The 18,237-nt window shown below is 55.5% G+C and overlaps 1 protein-coding gene across 9 annotated transcripts; it reads right to left on the reverse strand.

The window, feature by feature from the left end:
- Nucleotides 1-1,610: 1,610 nt before the first annotated feature.
- Nucleotides 1,611-17,546, reverse strand: PRR29 (proline rich 29). 9 transcript variants are annotated; one of them, XM_044999885.1, is made up of 7 exons: nt 15,239-15,887; nt 14,810-15,084; nt 13,161-13,251; nt 10,243-10,358; nt 5,308-5,507; nt 3,790-3,860; nt 1,611-3,215 (listed from the first exon to the last, which is right to left on the reverse strand). In XM_044999885.1, the coding sequence occupies exons 2-7, from the start codon at nt 14,873-14,875 to the stop codon at nt 3,184-3,186; spliced, it is 576 nt and encodes a 191-aa protein (XP_044855820.1). In that variant the 5' UTR covers nt 14,876-15,084; nt 15,239-15,887; the 3' UTR covers nt 1,611-3,183. The 9 variants fall into 9 exon arrangements, 8 of the variants coding, with proteins under 8 accessions (XP_044855820.1, XP_044855819.1, XP_044855816.1 ...); XM_044999884.1 differs by having other exon boundaries at nt 14,810-15,089; XM_044999881.1 differs by lacking the exons at nt 14,810-15,084; nt 15,239-15,887 and adding exons at nt 13,422-13,533; nt 14,561-14,802.
- Nucleotides 17,547-18,237: the final 691 nt, after the last annotated feature.

Raw genomic sequence — 18,237 nt, forward strand, 5'->3', positions numbered from 1 at the left:
ATTCAGATTTCCAAACAGTCACTAAATTCGTATGTAACTAGCTCACAAAACTGGGGGGGGTGTTGGGAAAATTCAGGGGGGGTGTAGGGAAATCACTGGTGGGGGAAGACTAGGGCCTGCACCCCCAGATTCCTGCCATTCACCATGACTCTCAGCCAGCCAGTAAAACAGAAGATTTATTTAGATGACAGGAGCACAGTCCAAAACAGGTCTTGCCGGTACAGACAACAGGCCCCCCTTTAGTTAGTTCCATCTGGGGGCCCCAGTGAGGCCACAGCCCCGTTGGGAAGCCCAAGCCCCGTCGGGGCTCCCCTCTCCATTTCCCTGCCAGCTACAAACTGAAACTCCCTCCAGCCTCTCACTCAGCCTTCCCCCAGCTCCTCCCTTAGCCTTTGTGTCCTTAGTCCAGTTTCCCGGATAGAGGTGTTACCTGGCATCCAACCCCCCTCCTGGGTTCTCAGGTTACATGCTCAGGTATGCTCCCTTCCCCAATGCCGACTGTCCCAACTCCCCTGCAACCTTCCCAGGTCAATACTCCCCACCCAGCATTCACATAACACATCGAGAACATTCCCACTTCATCACACTTGCATGCTCCACTGCTGGGGTCAACAGCTGCTTGCCACACCTCTCCATGGGGTTCTGCTGCAGACTTCACCACCAGCCACTCCTCTCCACCAGCCCCCCTGCTCTCAATGATTTCAGCTCTTAGTAACTTCAGCTCTTTAGTGACTTCAGCTGTTAGTAGGGGAGCCTCAGTGCTAGTGCACTCAAAACCACTAGGCCACAGTAGGTCTAAGACTCTAACGCTTAGATGTAGGTTTCCTGATTTTAGCTCAACAGCATATAACAATACTCCTAATGGAGTCAAAATTAGCTCTGTTATTACACTGTGGAGAGAGAAGGGATCAAGGAGGTGCTCAGAAACCCGAGAAGGGGCCCATACTACCCAAAACACATACCTATCCCCTCTCTCTCTTAGTTTACTGGGCTTATTCATGGGCAGGTCACCCATGTCCCTTGCCTAGGGAGTGCTTCTCAGTTGAGGGTGAGTTCTGCTGTCCTTGATTCACATAAGAACCCTTTATTATGCCTGCCCCAATAACAAAGAGACTGGGGATCCCACCACAGCCAATGTGACCATTTGGGCAGGCAGTCCCATCATGCTAAGCAGGGTGGGTGTGCCCATGCAAATGAGATCAGCTCCTTTTCCACAGCTTACCACCAGATGTCAGGGTAGAGCTCATTCTGACTCTACTTACACTAGAATTGGAATAGATACGGAGAAGGACAACAAAAATGATTAGTGGGTGGAACAGCTTCTATAAAGTGGCGTCTCTAGCAATTTCGCCGCCCCAAGCATGGCGGCACGCCGCGAGGGGCGCTCTGGCGGTCGCAGGTCCCACGGCTCCAGTGGACCTCCTGCAGACGTGCCTGCGGAGGGTCCGCTGGTCCCACGGCTCCGGTGGAGCATCCACAGGCATGCCTATGGGAGGTCCACCAGAGCCGCGGGACCAGCGGACCCTCCGCAGGCACGCCTGCGGGAGGTCCACCGGAGCTGCCTGCCGCCCTCCTGGCAACCAGCAGAGCGCCCCCCGCGGCATGCTGCCCCAAGCACACGCTTGGCGTGCTGGGGCCTGGAGCCGGCCCTGCTTCTATATCAGGAGAGATTAAAAAGATTGGGACTTTTCAGCTTGGAAAACTGATGACTGAGATGGAGGCAGGACTTGGGGGACAGTGATATCGGATGCCCAGCTGGAAGGAGGGGGTCTCTGGGCTGGGAGGAGAGAGCAGCCAGAGCCCATCTGGAGGTGGGACAAACCTAGATGTCCTGTGCTGCGGGAGGCCAGGCCTGAGGCCCTGAGAGTTTCCTGTGCTATGTTCAGACACTCAATAAACCCTCCTGTGTTACGCTGGCTGAGAGTCGCTCTGGTCTAGAGAACAGGGCTGTATTATTCCCTCTGGGTGTGGAGGTCCCAGGGGTCCAGAGCACGTGGACGCCCTGAGAGGGCCCACGGCGAGAGACAGGCATGCTAAGGCTCAGAGATGTGCGGCTCCAGGAGGCGAAGGGGGCTGTGGCTTGACCCCTGACAGAGAGCAGACCCTCGAAAAGGGCTGTCACACTGAAGGGGGTTTCTCCCAGGGACCGTACAGAGCTGGGAGAGAGCATGAATCCTGAGAGTCCGTGACACCTGCCCCTCTGCTCACCAGACACTGCCCTGCGCCCTCCTGCTCATCTCAATGCGATGCAGAGGGCAGGCAGCTGGCTTGTTCCCTCATGCCCTGGAGACACCAGCGGCGTTGGTGTAACCCACTGCTGGGCGGGTCTGTCAGCTCCCCCTCAGGCCCCCACAGCTGTCACGGCTCCCAGCTCCAGGTGCTCACGGCTAGCTCAGGAGGGCGCCGGTTCAATTCCCGGTGTGTGGGCCAAGAGCATAGCTGTCACATAAGGATGGTGCAGGCCGAGGTGATGCACAGACATGGCTGACAACCAGGCACCAGCCCTGCCCATCCTGGGAGACCCGGGCCCAGAACACCAGCACTGTCCCCCATGCTGGAGACACCTGGGGTCTTCCACTTCCCCAGGAACCTCGAGGTCCCTTCCATGGCAGCAGCAGAAGGGAGCTCTGGCTGACGTGTCATCGGAGCAGAGGTGCAAACACACGAAATAAGGGGTGCTGGAGACATGCATTAGTCCTGAGGCTATGGCAAGGAGATGCCAGCAGACAGAAAAGGGCAGGAGCGTGGCGGGAAGGACACATTCCTCCCCCCGCCAGTAGCTGCGCCTAATAGCACAACCTCTTCCTGCCTGGGGCAGGAGAAGCTGCCACGTGAGGGGACAGCCACATTGTGGAAACAACTAGACAATGAAGCATCTTCTTAGTAGCTGACAGAGGAGTCCTGGCAAGCTGAGAGGCGAGTCCAGGCAAGCTGCCCTTCTGGCTCCACGGGGTGGGGCAGGGCGAGGCGAGGAACGGGAGAGGATGCAGCAGGGAGCTGCCCGTCACTGCGGGAGCTAGTCCAGTGAACGAGCGGGGACGAAGGACAGAGCGGTCTGTCAGGGCCCGACACACCAGCTTCGCTGGGCCAGGGGGGACGCTTGCTGCAGCAGGGATCCCCAAGCCAGGCAGGGACAGGGGGTGCAGGTGAAGAGGAGAGCTCCCAGGAGGCACAGAGCCAGGCTCACAGCTTGCCCTGGGTGTAGTCGTAATACTCTGTGGAGAGAAAGGGGAGGTGGTGGCAGTGCAGCGAGGGGGCGGCCCGTGGCCCTGCCCTGCCGGATGTCAGAGGGATGCGAGGCCAGAGGGACCCCAACGCCAGGCCCGGAGCCACCCAGCAAGGGCTGGGAGGGATTTGGCCTGGCCGTGTGGGCCGCGGGAGCAGGACTCAAGGGGAGAAGGCAGGGACAGCAGCAGGAAGGCTCTTTCCCTACAACGCTGTGCTGCAGGCTGGAGCTAATGTGCATTTATTGACCCCGTGCCTGGGACTTGGGGCTGTCGCTGTCTGGATCCCTGACCCAGGGCTTGAGGAAGGCGAGCGCTGTGTACGTGGCCTGGGCCCATGGCATGGGACGTGGGAGGTTTAAGGCCTGTGCTAGCAGCCGGGGAGGTGGCACTGACACTGCTGCAGAGCTGGCGGAGGAGCGGGGCTGGGCCCCTCACAGTCCCCGTCAGGCAGGGGGGAGCCACAAGGGGAAGGGGTTTGTCTGCAGCTGGAAGGGAGAGACGGCCACCTCTGCAGGCAGGAGATGTGCCAAGGGCAGGCTTGGGCGGAGAAGGGCATCCTTACCTGCAGCTGGCGGGACATCGGCTCCCACTGTCCCCGTGGCGCTGGGCGGCGGGGGCGGAGGGACCACTTTGCTGGGGAAACAAAGCGAGGGCAGAGGGTCAGCAGCGATGGGGGGAGGGAGGGAGCTCCCCATCCCCCAAACAAGCCAAACCACCGCAGCCTGCAGGGGCTAGTGGAGGAAACAGATTCAGGAGTCCTGGAGGCAGAGAGCCCAGGCAGAGAAGACCCTCAGGCTCAGACAGTAGGAAGGCTGAATCTGGCACTCCCACCCGCTCCTAAATCTCCTCCCCCCACCCACAGCATAGCCCATCTCCCAGTGATGCTTCACCTGTCACCCAGGGTGCTAGTTACTGCAGTAGCACCCAGGGGCCTCAGCTAGGTGAGGAGCCCTGGTGTGCCTGGTGCTGCGCGCGCGTGCACACACACAGTTGTGCCAGGTGCTGCACACACACATACACACACACTGTTGTGCACACACACACGTGCACAAACAGAGTGAGAGCCACTCCCCGCCCCAAGGAGCTCAGAGTGTGAACAGAGAAGGCAAAGGGCAGGAGAGAGGAATGTTCCATCTCTACATTACAGCTGGGGAACCGAGGCACAGAGATGAAGTGACTATCCCCGCGTTTCCCAGGGAGTCTGTGTCAGGGCCAGAACCTGGATCTCCTGAGTCCCAGCCCAGTGCCTAGCCACAAGGACATGAATGTAGAAGGTGCGGGTCTGGTTAGTTACATCTTATTAAACTAGCTGCCCTCTAAGGCCCCAGGTCCCACTGTCCAGTTTCCCCGGCTGCTCTTCGTCACTGTTCATATAAACAGGATGCCCAAAAACTGGGTTTCTGCCCCAATGACAGTGTTCACGGTGCTCCACGGGAAACTTCACGTTTTTTTAAAAAACCTGAATGTCCCCAAACCAAACGTTTCTTCTTGTCTGTCCCGCTGCAATGCCTCATGGGAGCTGCAGTTCGGTTTCCACATGCCCCCAATTCCCTTCTATGGGCCGGGCTACATCTCCCACAATGTAGGGGGGCCTCACACACCCCTCTCTCCAGACAGGCCCCTGCTAGTGCCCAGACTGAGATTTTACTATGTACCTTGGAATGCCCCCCACCCCACCCCAGTGGCAGCAGCCTGCCCCCCACCTGCATCCCTCCCTGTCTCCATGGAAGGGACTGGCCCGTGGTCTGAGTGGGTGGAGGCAGGGCCCAGGAGCCAGAGGAGCTGGTGAGTGCGGTGATGGGATTCTAACCCGGTAGGAGGGGATGAAGTTAATTAAATGGGAGAATTTATTGGAATTCATGGATTCCTGCAGCCGGCTCTGCCCATCTCCCGCTCTGATGCAGTGGACGTTTCCCACCTTCCCTGCTCGTTTGATAAACCCATCATCCCCCCTTCTCTGCCCATGGCACCAGCCTCTCCTCCCCCTGCTGGCCTGGGCCCACCTCCCCAGCGCTCAGCTTCCGGCTCCGTACACCTCCTGTGGCTGGCTCCCCACGGACGGTGCATTCTCATTACTCACTCATCCTGAGTCCGGCCTGCTGGGGCTGGGTGCGGGTCCAGGCCGACGTGGCGTATGCTAGGGGGCTCCTGTGCCCAAGCTGGAGGCTGTGCCAGGGGCTGCCATGGGGGGGCAGGAGTGGCGGTGGGGTACGGTGCGTAGTGGTGGTGGAATACCAGATCTGCTTCTTCATCTTCAGTGTGCAGAGGGACCAGGTTCACCTGCAGGGAAGGAATAAAAGGCATCTTGGGGTGTCTCCTTGCCCTTGGCCATGATGGCTACCCCTGGAGCTTTACCTGACTCTCGGTAACTGTGTTTAGAGATTGATTCCTAAGCCCAGCAAGACGCCCCCACGCTCACAGGCTCTGCAGCTCCCAGCTGGGCTTGCCGGCCGCTCTTACAGCTTACGCCTGGTAACCTGATCGTAGAATCATAGAAGATTAGGGTTGGAAAAGACCTCAGGAGGTTTTAGCCCAACCCCCTGCTCAGAGCAGGACCAACACCAACTAAATCAGCCCAGCCAGGGCTTTGCCAAGCTGGGCCTTAAAAACCTCTAAGGAAGGAGATTCCACCACCTCCCAAGGTAACCCATTCCAGTGCTTCACCACCCTCCTAGTGAAATAGTGTTTCCTAATATCCAACCTAGACCTCCCCCGCTGCAACTTGAGACCATTGCTCCTTGTTCTGTCATCTTCTACCACTGAGAACAGTCTAGATCCATCCTCCTTGGAACCCCCTTTCAGGTAGTTGAAAGCAGCTATCAAATCCCCCCTCACTCTTCTCTTCTGCAGACTAAATAAGCCCAGTTCCCTCAGCTTCTTCTCAGAAGTGATGTGATCTCGTGCTGTAGCATGAGACTGTCATGGGGCCAGCAGTACCTTCCAGGAGCCCATGCCAGGCCTTAGGGACACCCTGTGCGGTGACACTGCGCAGCATGGGCTGGGAGCTGAAGAGCCAGAGGGAACCGCAAGGTCTGTCTGAGTCCAGCAGCCTCAGTAGAAACTCCCCTTTGTGTTTCAGAGAATGTCAGGCCGGCAGGTATCCCAGTGATCACCCAGTCTGACCTGCACACCGCGGGCTCTAGGGATGAATTCATCCCTACTTGAACTAGAGCAGAGCTTTCAGAAAAACATCTCATCTTGATTTTAAAATGGCCAGGGATGGAGAATCCACCCCAGCCCCTGGTAAGTCGTTCCGATGGCGTTCAGCACAGCTGAGTCCGTCCCTGCTCTGCCATGAGGGTCACGCCTCAGCCCGCTAGGCCCTGGGAGTCCCCTTGGCTCCCCTGGTGACGGGCTGGGGCCCACAACTGGCTGGCAGGGGCAGCTGTATCCCATGCAAAGTGCTATGGTGCGTGAACGCTCACGCTATAGAGGGAAGCCCTTAAACGTCGTGAAATGCCATGTGCCGATGGCCCACCTTGTGCATTGCGCAGTGCCAGAGGCGGGGTGTGTGGTAGGGATGGGGCCAGGCTCCACTCACCACACAGCTCGGGCAGCGGAAGAGGCAGCTGCCTTTACCTGGGCGTTTCCTGACTTTTGAGAGCTCCGCTCTGCAGCCAGGCCATTGGTTTCAGGTGTTCGGGGTGGGCCAGGGCAGCAGGTGCCTTCAGCCAAGCAGTGGGCCTGGGGGGTAGCTCCATGCGGAGAGCAGCTTTCCTTGCAGCCCCCTGGGCTAGGACGTGGGGCTGGCGTTTGCCCCTTTCCAGCCGTGCAGGTGAGGGAGGGAGCGGAGAATCTGTCACACGTTCCCAGCTGAGTTCTGTGTTGCTGGGGGGAGGGGAGGAGATTGCGATTTGATTGATTGATTGGTTTTAAATTGAGCAATTCAGTGTTTATAAGCTGGGCATCCTGCCAGCTGGCACATCCTGAGTTTCACAAGGCAGGCCTGCCTTCTAGCACCCTCTTCTGGCCAAGCACAGCACTGCAGGTGCTCCCTGCCTCAATTTCCCTCACCAGGGCTTTGTCTCTCCTGCGGATTCCCATAGGTTAGCTGGCTCGCTGAGTCACCCCATTGGTCAATCCCCTTCTGGGGTAACAGAAGTCCAAACAAAAAGGTCCTCCCTGCCTCATTTGGGCTCCTCTTCAGCCCACCCTCGGGGCTCCCTTTCCATCTTCCCTGCTCTGGGATACAGCCCTGGCCTCCTGGCTGCTTCCCTGGAGTCCTTCCCAAACCTCCTTCAGGGCCTCGCCAAACCCCGGGTGTAGACAATGCTGTGTTGGCAGGAGAGTGTCTCCTATCGACAGAGCTACCGCCTCTCAGGGAGGTCAATTCACTACGCCAATGGGAGAAGCTCGTAGCAGCATCTTCACTGAAGCGCTACAGCTGCACCACTGCAGCATTTTAAGCGTAGCCCTGCCTGCAATATAGCTATAGCTGGATCCATGCTATGCGGGGAGGGGATTGCATCGCTTTAACTCCACTGGTATAACTAGAGCAGTACAACCTCTGTGTGTAGACAAGGCTTAGATTATTCCAGGGAAAGAATTTTAAAACCTCACTTACGTTCCCCTGCTAGGACAGGGGCTTACCTAGCTCAGTGGCTCAGGGAGTGAACTTTGATCAAGTTCTAGTCAATGTTTCTGTGACGCTGACAGACCAGGGGCCAGCTCTTGCCAAAGCCCCAGGCCTCACTGAATGCTCACAAATGTGTGGCTGGAAGCCAGGCCAATTCCCCTGTGTATTAGTAGAGATCAAAGTGATTGTTAAATGTATAAGAGTGTTTAAACTTCATGACAAGTAATGGGAAGTTACATGCATGGTTTTTCACTAGCCTGTTTTTTCTGGTTTCACTAGCCATGGTTTTCTGTAGCCTGTTATAATGTAGCAAACATTCACATTGTGTTACTCCTGCCACTAAATAACCCACCAAAGGAGAAAGAAGCCTTGTGACATGCAAATGATGAACTTTAACAGGAAAGTGCTAATTTCAAAGCAAGTGGTCATTGCGTGTGTGATGATTGGAGGTGAAAGACTCTAAATGCGTTCCTCACGCTCTGTCCTCAAAGGAAGAGCCCACCTGGGCTGTTTTCTGTGAGAAGAAGCTATAAGTGTGGATTCAGGGAAATCCTTCATCTCTGGACTGTTTCAGATCCTAACAGGGCGGAATAACTGAACGAGAAGCTGGAAATCCCGAGTCATTCTGGGTAGCCCTGAGAGAGTTTTGGGAAACTAGCCGACTACTATCAGAGAGGTAGCCGTGTTAGTCTGGTTCTGTAAAAGCAGCAAAGAATCCTGTGGCACCTTATAGACTAACAGACGATTTGCAGCATGAGCTTTCGTGGGTGAATGCCCACTTCGTCGGATGCAAGAGTGGAAATTTCCAGGGGCAGGTAAATATAAGCAAGCAAGAAGCAAGCTAGAGATAATGAGGTTAGATCAATCAGGGAGGATGAGGCCCTGTTCTAGCAGTTGAGGTGTGAAAACCAAGGGAGGAGAAACTGGTTCTGTAGTTGGCAAGCCATTCACAGTTAGTCTATTAGTCTATAAGGTGCCACAGGATTCTTTGCTGCTTTAGCCGACTACTACATCTCTGCTACCATTTGGAATTACAGACTGTGACTCACCTGTACATATATTGTACCTGCTTTACATAAGAACGGACTGGGTCAGACCAAAGGTCCATCCAGCCCAGTATCCTGTCTGCTGACAGTGGCCAATGCCAGGTGCCCCAGAGGGAGTGAACCTAACAGGTAATGATCAAGTGATCTCTCTCCTGCCATCCATCTCCACCCTCTGACAAACAGAGTCTAGGGACACCATTCCTTACCCATCCTGGCTATAGATTCATGGAGGTTAAGTCCATTAATGACTATCTAGTTCTCTTTTAAACCCTGTTATAGTCCTAGCCTTCACAACCTCCTCAGGCAAGGAGTTCCACAGGTTGACTGTGCGCTGTGTGAAGAACTTCCTTTTATTTGTTTTAAACCTGCTGCCCATTAATTTCATTTGGTGGCCTCTAGTTCTTATATTATGGGAACAAGTAAATAACTTTTCCTTATTCACTTTCTCCACACCACTCATGATTTTATACACCTCTATCATATCCCCCCGTAGTCTCCTCTTTTCCAAGCTGAAAAGTCCTAGTCTCTTTAATCTCTCCTCATATGGGACCCATTCCAAACCCCTAATCATTTTAGTTGCCCTTCTCTGAACCTTTTCTAATGCCAGTATATCTTTTTTGAGATGAGGAGACCACATCTGTATGCAGTATTCAAGATGTGGGCGTACCATCAATTTATATACGGGCAATAAGATATTCTCCGTCTTATTCTCTATCCCCTTTTTGAATGATTCCTAACATCCTGTTTGCTTTTTTGACTGCTGCTGCGCACTGTGTGGACGTCTTCAGAGAACTATCCATGATGACTCCAAGATCTCTTTCCTGATTAGCTGTAGGTAAATTAACCCCCCATCATATTACTTTACCTTTATCCACATTAAATTTCATTTACCATTTTGTTGCCCAATCACTTAGTTTTGTGAAATCTTTCTGAAGTTCTTCACAGTCTGCTTTTAACCTCTCAATAACTCTCATTCCTTTTTCTTAGCTAATAAACCTTTACTTAATTTTACTATAGAATTGGCTACAGGGTTGTCTTTGGTGTAAGATCTAGGGTACCAATTGATCTGGGGAAGTGACTGGGCTCTAGGCACTGGAAGGAAATGAACGTGGTGTGATTTTTGGTGTAGTGACCATTTATCCCAAAGTCCAGTTTGCCGGGGTGGCAAGATAGATTGGAGAGCCCAAGGAGACTGTCTGTGACTCCATGGTCAGACTGGGATAGTGATCCAGGAGTTCATATTTGTTACTAGCTTGGTGAAATCTAATTAGAGACCACACCACCAGCTGGAGGCGTCTGCCCTGGTTTGTCACAGTCTGCCCTGAGTCAGGCATTCACAGTGGTGGACTACTCCAGACAGCGTGACAATCTCGTCCCAGTCAGACACACCTACCTGGGCAGCAGCGGGAGCTGGGCTGAATCCAAAGGATGTCAGTGCGGCCATTGTCATGTTGCTCATGATCACCTGATGCATCTGGGCATTTTGTATCATCATTAACTCTATCAGATCTGCCAAGGGGAAAAGAACAACCCCTCACTATAGAGCTGGGTGAGAACGAGAGAGCAAAGCCATTCAGTTTGAAGCAACAGTCAGTCAGACTGACTAACGCCAAGCTATTTACTGACTGTTGTGCACGGAACGCCTGGAAGATCGATAAGAGGCTGTTAATCGTATCTTAGGGAACATGGCCATTGCTTTGCTGTGTCAGGAATACCTGTCGCTGGTTTCAGGAATTGCAGCAGTCTGAGCTGGTGTCAGCTGTGATCTCCTAAGAGCATGAAGCAAGATGCTTTGAAACAGTTAACCCACCTGTGTGATGCTTCCCAGGGATGACCTTGCTACCACCTGCTCCTAGTGTGAGGCACCTTGCTACCACCTGCTCCTAGTGTGAGGCTTGTCTGTGCCTGCCAGGGGTCAGCTCCCCACCTCCACTAGCAACACAAGCCCTTGTCTCTCAGCAGGGCCCCCCGGGGGAGGAGGGCAAGTGGGGCAATTTGCCCCAGGCCCCGCAGGAGCCCCCATGAGAATATACTATTCTAGAGTATTGCAACTTTTTTTTAATGGAAGGGGCCCCCAAAATGGCTTTGCCCCAGGCCCACTGAATCCTCTAGGCAGCCCTGTCTCTCAGTCTGCCCACTCTGCTGGTTTGCAACAGGCAGAAACAGTGCTGCTTTCTCTCCTTTTCTCTCCTCACTTGCCACTTGCACAATTCCCAGATCCACTGTTCCCAAAGGACCGGCACCCCAGATTACCAGAGACACCACGGGACCACCACTCCACTCAGCTCACAGCACTGGTTCAGGGAGAAACCAAGTGTAAGCTTATTTAACAGCAATTCAAGTAATAGCAAGTGGGTAGAAGTGTTGGAAACAACTGGTTCCATCTTTAAAAAAAGGTCACACTGCGCCTTCTAGAGCTTAGGCTTACCTAACAAGCCATTCCAATGTCTCGTACAGGTTAGCTCAACCAAACTCTTCCTCCCAGAGTAACAGACAGGCTGGCCCGGGCCCTCCATTCTGAAGACAAGCATGCTGGCTGCTTGTCTGCCAGGTAGGTACCGGGTGTCTCTCTTCATTCTCCTGAGATACCAGACTAAGGGCTTGTCTACACTTGAAATGCTACAGCGGCACAGCTGCGCCTCTAGTGCTCCAGTATAGACACGACCTGCAGCGATGGGAGGGATCCTCCTGTTGGCATAGGGGAGCTGCCTCCCCAAGAGATGGTCGCTAGGGCCTTGTCTACACTACACAGTTTCGTCGACGCAAGTTACGCCGACAATCAAAAACCGGTATAATGACATGGCTTGTACATGTTCCCACGATGCTCCTTCTGTTGGCGGAGCGTGTCCACAGTTGGTGCTCTAGCATCGACAGCAAGAGTAGTGCACTGTGGGTAGCTATCCCACTGTGCTACTCACCACCTACTCGCTGGGAAGATGCGAGGTGAGCTGTCCACGCCAAGCAAACAGGAAGTGGAATGTCAAAAATTCCCAGGTCTTTAAAGGGGGAGGGGTGAATGCCTGCTACCTGGGTGCAGGGCAGTGGAGTTTGAACTGCTGACTAGAGCAGTCAGGATGGGCATTGTGGGACACCTCCTGGAGGCCATGTACAGTGACATAACCAAGTGTGGTGTCTACACTAACACTTTGTGCTGCAAAAAGCTCCACGCTTCTCGTCAAGGTGGTTTTATTTTGTCGGCAAAGCAGGAGAGTTTTGTCAGAAGGAGCATTGCAGTGTGTACACCTCCACTGTTTTGTCAATGAAACGGCATTTGTCGACAAAACAGTGTAGTGTAGACAAGGCCTTCATATAAGAATCATAGAAGATTAGGGTTGGAAGGGACCTCAGGAGGTATCTAGTCCAACCCCCTGCTCAAAGCAGGACCAATCCCCAACTAAATCATCCCAGCCATGGCTCTGTCAAACTGGACCTTAAAAACCTCTAAGGAAGGAGATTCCACCACCTCCCTAGGTAACCCATTCCAGTACTTCCCCACCTTCCTAGTGAAATAGTGTTTCCTAATATCCAACCCAGACCTCCCCCACTGTAACTTGAGACCATTGCTCCTTGTTCTGAGTAGAATTGCCTACACTGGGGGGTTAGGTTGGCTTACCTACACCGCTCAGGTGTGTGGAGTTTTCACACCCCTGAGTGACAGAGCTAAAACAACTTAATTGTCTAGTGTAGATCAGGTCGAATTCTTTGATCTCAGTCATAAACAGGACAATCCCCTCCTGTGTGTTCCTTCCTGCAGATTTCATGATCTCTCCTTGACAAGACAATCTTGATTAGCTCATGGCGCCATATGTAGATTGACTTATGCAGAAGACACCCAACGGTCAGCCAGGGAGTGAGAAGCCTCTCCTACCCGCTGCCTGAATTGAATCTGTTTGTCACCTTCAAGAGACCTATCTGAACTTACACACCTTCAGAGCATAGTTTTCAGTTTGGCTACATAACTCCTTAAATATCACCCGTACATACATCTCCCAGTGACTAGGACGACCAGTGCTTTACTGGCTGTTGGAAGAGACGTCAGTGCCATGCTTTGCAGCACTGTTGTGTAGGCATTAGACCCAAGGATAAACCCCTGGGCACCCTCTATGCCAGCTACAAGTTGGCACCAAGCGGGCTTTGGGTCACGAGTACCTGCTTAGAAGGGGATGATGTGCGCTGTTTGGTTTCTTTCGGCTGGATAAAGATGTCTGTTTAAACCATTGTTCTGGGGGGGTTTTAGCATGAGAATTTCTGCCTGAGTATTTGTTAGTGTTGCTGAACTTGCAGGGAAGGTTTTGTGTTTTAGTCTCCTACCTTCTCGGACGTGTCCTGGCCTTACGGGCTGAGTGAACGGAGACAGGATCCCAGGGATCTGCTGAAATATTGTCATCGGCTGTTGGGGAATCTAGAAAACAATGCAGAGAGCAACTAATGTGAGAGGGCTGCGGGGTGGGAGGAACGATTGGAGAGAGGAAGGGCTGGAAGCAGGGGAAACATTGGGGGAAGGCAGGGCTGGGATTGGAGGGGGGGGAATTGAGGTGAGCCAGGACTGGGGCTGGGGGGGCTGCACCCTACCCCACTGAGCACGGAGCCGGCCTGCTGCAGCCCACCAGCACATGCATGTCTGTGAGGTCTCAGTACAGGGCAACCCTCGATGACCCTCTGCCTCCGGACAGGGCCTTGCATCCTGCAGAGCCAGGAGCAGTCATAGGGGAAATCTCACAAGGAGGCCTAGTCCCAGCCCAAACCTTCCCCACAACTGCTCCTCATCCCACCTCACTCCAACCCCTCTTCACCCCAATCCCACCCAACTCCCAACCTCACCTCACCCCAACCCACTTCCACCTCACCCCAATCCCTCCCGCCCCTCATCCTCCCTCACCCCAACCTGCCCTCACCCCAATCCCTCCCACCCCTCATCCTCCCTCACCCCAATCCCTCCCACCCCTCATCCTCCCTCACCCCAATCCCACCCGCCCCTTGTCCTCTCTCACCCCAACCTCTCTTCACCCCAATCCCACCCAACTCCCAACCTCACCTCCACCTCACCCCAATCCCACCCGCCCCTTGTCCTCCCTCACCCCAACCCCCTGTCACCCCAATCCCAGCCTGACCTCACCCCAACCCCCCACTCCCACCTGGGGTTACCACCTGACTGATATTTGACCAGCCTGGCTGTTTTTTTATGGATTTGCTGTTGCCAGAAAAGTAATTTAATTTCCTGGGGTTTTTTCACGTGTGTCTAAAGATTTGCGTTTGTCACACTGCACTGGGCTAGCTAATGTTCAAAGTGTCTGTGTCCTGCCAGAGACACTGCAGCGTTCCCACTGCCGCAGTTTACGCGACAACAGATCACAACTACCGAAAACACAGCCGGTCTGCCCACCAACACACAAGAGCGAGGGGACCCGGGATGTCGTCTGTCTTCTCTATGTGTGTTCTCTCTGTAGACACTATAAAGTGGCTGTTGCAGGGAGGTTGCGGAGTTGCCTTGTGGTTGGGTTGGGGTTGTGGCGGGTTTGCCTTGTGTGGGTGGGGGCCGGTGTTTTTGCATTTCAAAGGTGGTACCCTACTCCCACCCTCACCTCACTCCACTGCCCCCCACTCCTGGCCTGGTCTCCCCGAGCCCGCTCACTCCCACCCCAAGTCACCAACCCCCCCACCTCATCCCAGTCCCTCCCCTGATTACCCCACACCAGCCCCCCTTGTCTCACCCTAGTCTCCTCCCCAGCCGTGGCCCCATCAGAGAGCCCAGGACACAGGGTCTCCTGAGGGCTGACGCTGTCACGAGCAGTCCTGGCAGAGGAGTGGAGGAACAGCTAGAAACACAGTGTCCTGAACGCCTCACCACAGCAAAGGGAAGCCCAGCCTGAGTAATCAGGACCTGGCTGCCCCATAGCTGCCCACACATGAGCAACTCAGCAAGACCTTAATCTGCAGCTCGGTCTCCAGGATTTACCTACCGGCTGTTGGATGATCTGCACCCGTGGGGGAGTCTCCCCCCAGGCCTCAGCTGCTCCCAAATTCATGGTGAAGGCACAGCCCCCATCTGGAAGGAGCCTGCCAGTGAGGCCTGGATGGGAGCAACCCTCCAGGGAGCAGGAAGCAGTAGGCGGCCAGCACAGCTCGTTGCTATAGATGCCGTGTGTAAACAAACCCGCTCCAGAGGCAGAGAAGGCGTCTCAGCAGGGCTCTCCCAATGAATTGTGTCCCCAGAGACATAGGCTTTGTAGAACCCCTGCACTGAAATGAAGCAGGCACACACGGGGGGGCAGAGTTAAGGGTGTGCGTGCAGCCTTCACTCTGGCATTCCTAGCCTCAGAGGGCACAAGCATGTAGCCCCAGCATCCTGCTAGGGCCGGAGGATGATCCTAATGCAAGGAAACACTCACCAGTATGAGGCAGGGGTTCACGTTGTGGCTCCAGGTGCACATCCCTGCGCCCGCAGGGTTAGCCACGCACCAGTAATGGTGCCGTCACCCTGAGCTTTGGGGAGAACAACTCAAAAGCCAGGCCACGTATCAGCAAACTCGAAAAGTGACCAAAAAGAAAGATTTTGAGCTCAGATTAAAGCAAGAACAATCGCCCAGCTCCCGCTGTGTTCCAGGGACCAGAACCTCCTAGCAGCAAAGGAGGGTCAGATTTGTAAAGGTACCAGGCACTGAAGATGCGCTTGGTGGGATTTTCCAACACTCCTGGGCTACTAAGACAGAAAGGCAGCATGGTCCAGTGGTTAGTGCACTAAGCCTTGTGAGACCAGGGTTCAGTGCCCAGCTGTGCTACACTCTTCCCATGGGCCCTTGGGCATCTCTGGTTCTCTGCTCCCAGGGCCCTGCCGAGCCAAACAGAAGTAACCAGCTGCCAGTGTCCTCCCTGTGACAGAGCCATATCCTCCTCCCCCAGTGGTGTGAGAGCAGTCCTCTAGCTGGATAGCTTCCTCAGCCTTGGCTGTCTCTATATCAGGGGTAGGCAACCTATGGCACACATGCCGAAGGCGGCACGCGAGCTGATTTTCAGCGGCACTCACACTGCCCGGGGCCTGGCCACTGGTCCAGGGGGCTCTGCATTTTAATTTAATTTTAAATGAAGCATCTTAAACATTTTTAAAACCTTATTTGCTTTACCTGCAACAATAGTTTAGTTATATATTATAGACTTATAGAAAGAGACCTTCTAAAAACGTTAAAATGTATGACTGGCCCGCGAAACCCTAAATGAGAGTGAATAAATGAAAACTCGGCACAGCACTTCTGAAAGGTTGCAGACCTCTGCTCTATATGAATACTCGAGTCTCGAGGAATTCCTCATGGGCACGGATGCGCCTCACCCTAGCCACCTCCTGCAGCTCTCCCAGCTGCTCTCCGTGCTAATCAGGGGCTGTCCACGCTGTGCTGCAGACAGCTACTAAACCCCAATGCTGTTACCACATGGGCCGAGTCGCTCCCTTGGGGTGCCCAAGGCAGGGCGCTCCCGGTGCCAGGCAGGGGTGCTGGCGGCTCCAGGGTTTGACTGAAGGGGGCGGTGAAGCCAAGGGGGCCGGGGCTCGCCCTGGTGACCGAGTGAGACGCTAAGGGAGCCTGGCACACGGAAGGGGCCGCCCAGGGATTGGGCCAGGGCACGAACGCGTGGCCGCTTCGTGGTGCCGCTCGGAGCAGCTCCCCGACTCGCTGGGTTCTGCCCCCGGAGCGGGAGCGCGGGGCTAATCGCGGGGTTAATGCAGCTCCCGCCGGCATCGCTGCCACGGGGCGGGGAGCAGGTTCCCGGGGCAGAGGCGCTTTCCCGGAGCCCCCTCAGCCCCCTGTAGCCGCTGCTCCGGCTCTGCTCCACCTTCCCCCCGCACCAGCCGCTCCCCTCGGCTCCGGCCCCCCCGGGACCCCCGAGCTGCCCCCGCGGAGCCTGGGCTCCGGGCGTCACGAACCCCCCTGCGCGGGCCCCGCCCGCCGCCCGGCCAATCCGGGGCGGCCCCGCCCCGCCCGCAGCCCTTTGTCCGGCCGAGGAGCCATGGCCGGGGCCGGGGGCCCAGCGCGGCGGCTGCTCCGGCCCCGCCGGCAGCGGGGCGGTGAGGTGGGCGGGGCCGCGCGGCGGGGACACGGGCCGGGGGGGCCCGTGGGGGGTGCGGGGCGGGCGGGGTCGCTGGGCGCGGGGTGACCGGGCAGCGCGTGGGAAAGCGGGACCGGGGCGGGGGGGCGAAGGCGCCTGGACAAGACAAAGCCCCAAATATCGGGACTGTCCCTGTAAAACCGGGAGCTCAGGTCACCCCACCTGGGGGGCTCTGGGGACACCCCTGCTCCGCGCCCGCAGCCGGGAACGCGAAGGGGTGTCAGGGGCCCTGGGGAAGGGCCCGGGGATGAGCCACAAAATCCCCCGGTGCCGGATGGAAACCCACCTGCGCCCGCCCCGGGAGCACCAGGGGCCAGCACTGCCCTGTTGCCTGATGGACAAGACAAAATCACCTGCTCAGTGACGGACCTCGGGCGGGGGGGTTTATGTCAGCATTTCTTGAAAAATGACCACGGCCCTCAGCATTTTTACCCCGGATACTTGTGTCCGTGTCCGGCCGCGTTGCTGGTCCCTGGTGAACGCCGCGCGCAGATCAGGTCACCCCGTCTCCAAAACGGTGTTTGGGAATTGGAAAAGGTACCGAGAAGGGCAACGCCCAGGAGAAGGGGCATGGAACAGCTTCCCGCCGAGGAGAGATTGAAATGACCCTGGGATGTTCAGCTTGGAAAAGAGACGACTGGCAGAGGGCGGGTATGATCGAGGTCTATCAAATCATGGATGGTTTGGAGCAAGTGACTAGGGAAGTGCTATTTACCTCTTCAGGTAACACAAGAACCCAGGAGCGGCGCCAGGGTTTCTGGCGCCCTAGGCAGAATTCGGGAGGCAGCATTTTGTGCGCTCCCCACAGGGCGCACGGGAGCTTCCGGTTCCACTCCCATTGTGCCGCCGAAGAAGGACCCTCTGCCGAAATGCGGCAGGCGACAGCGGCCGTCATTGAGCTGCTCAATTGCCTGCCACTGTTTTCCGCAGCACGTCGGCAGAAGGTCCTTCTTCGGCGGCGCGATGGGAGTGGAATCGGAAGCTCCCGTGGGGAGTGTACAAAATGCCGCCCCCCGAATCCTGGCGCCTTAGGCAACCGCCTAGGCTCACCTAATGGAAGCGCCGGCCCTGCAAGAACCAGGAGTCACCCGATTAAATTAACAGGCAGCAGGTTTAAAAGGAACACGAGGAAATACTTCTTCACACAAGGCACGATCAGTCTGGGGAGCTCGTTGCCATGGGATGTTGTGAAGGCCAAAAGTACAACTGGGTTCCAAAAGAAATTAGATAAATTCAGGGAGGACAGGCTGGTGAATGGCTGTTAGCCAAGATAGTCAGGGACATCCCCCGT

The sequence above is a fragment of the Mauremys mutica genome, chromosome 25 (assembly GCF_020497125.1).
Source record: "Mauremys mutica isolate MM-2020 ecotype Southern chromosome 25, ASM2049712v1, whole genome shotgun sequence".
Taxonomy (NCBI): Eukaryota; Metazoa; Chordata; order Testudines; family Geoemydidae; genus Mauremys; species Mauremys mutica.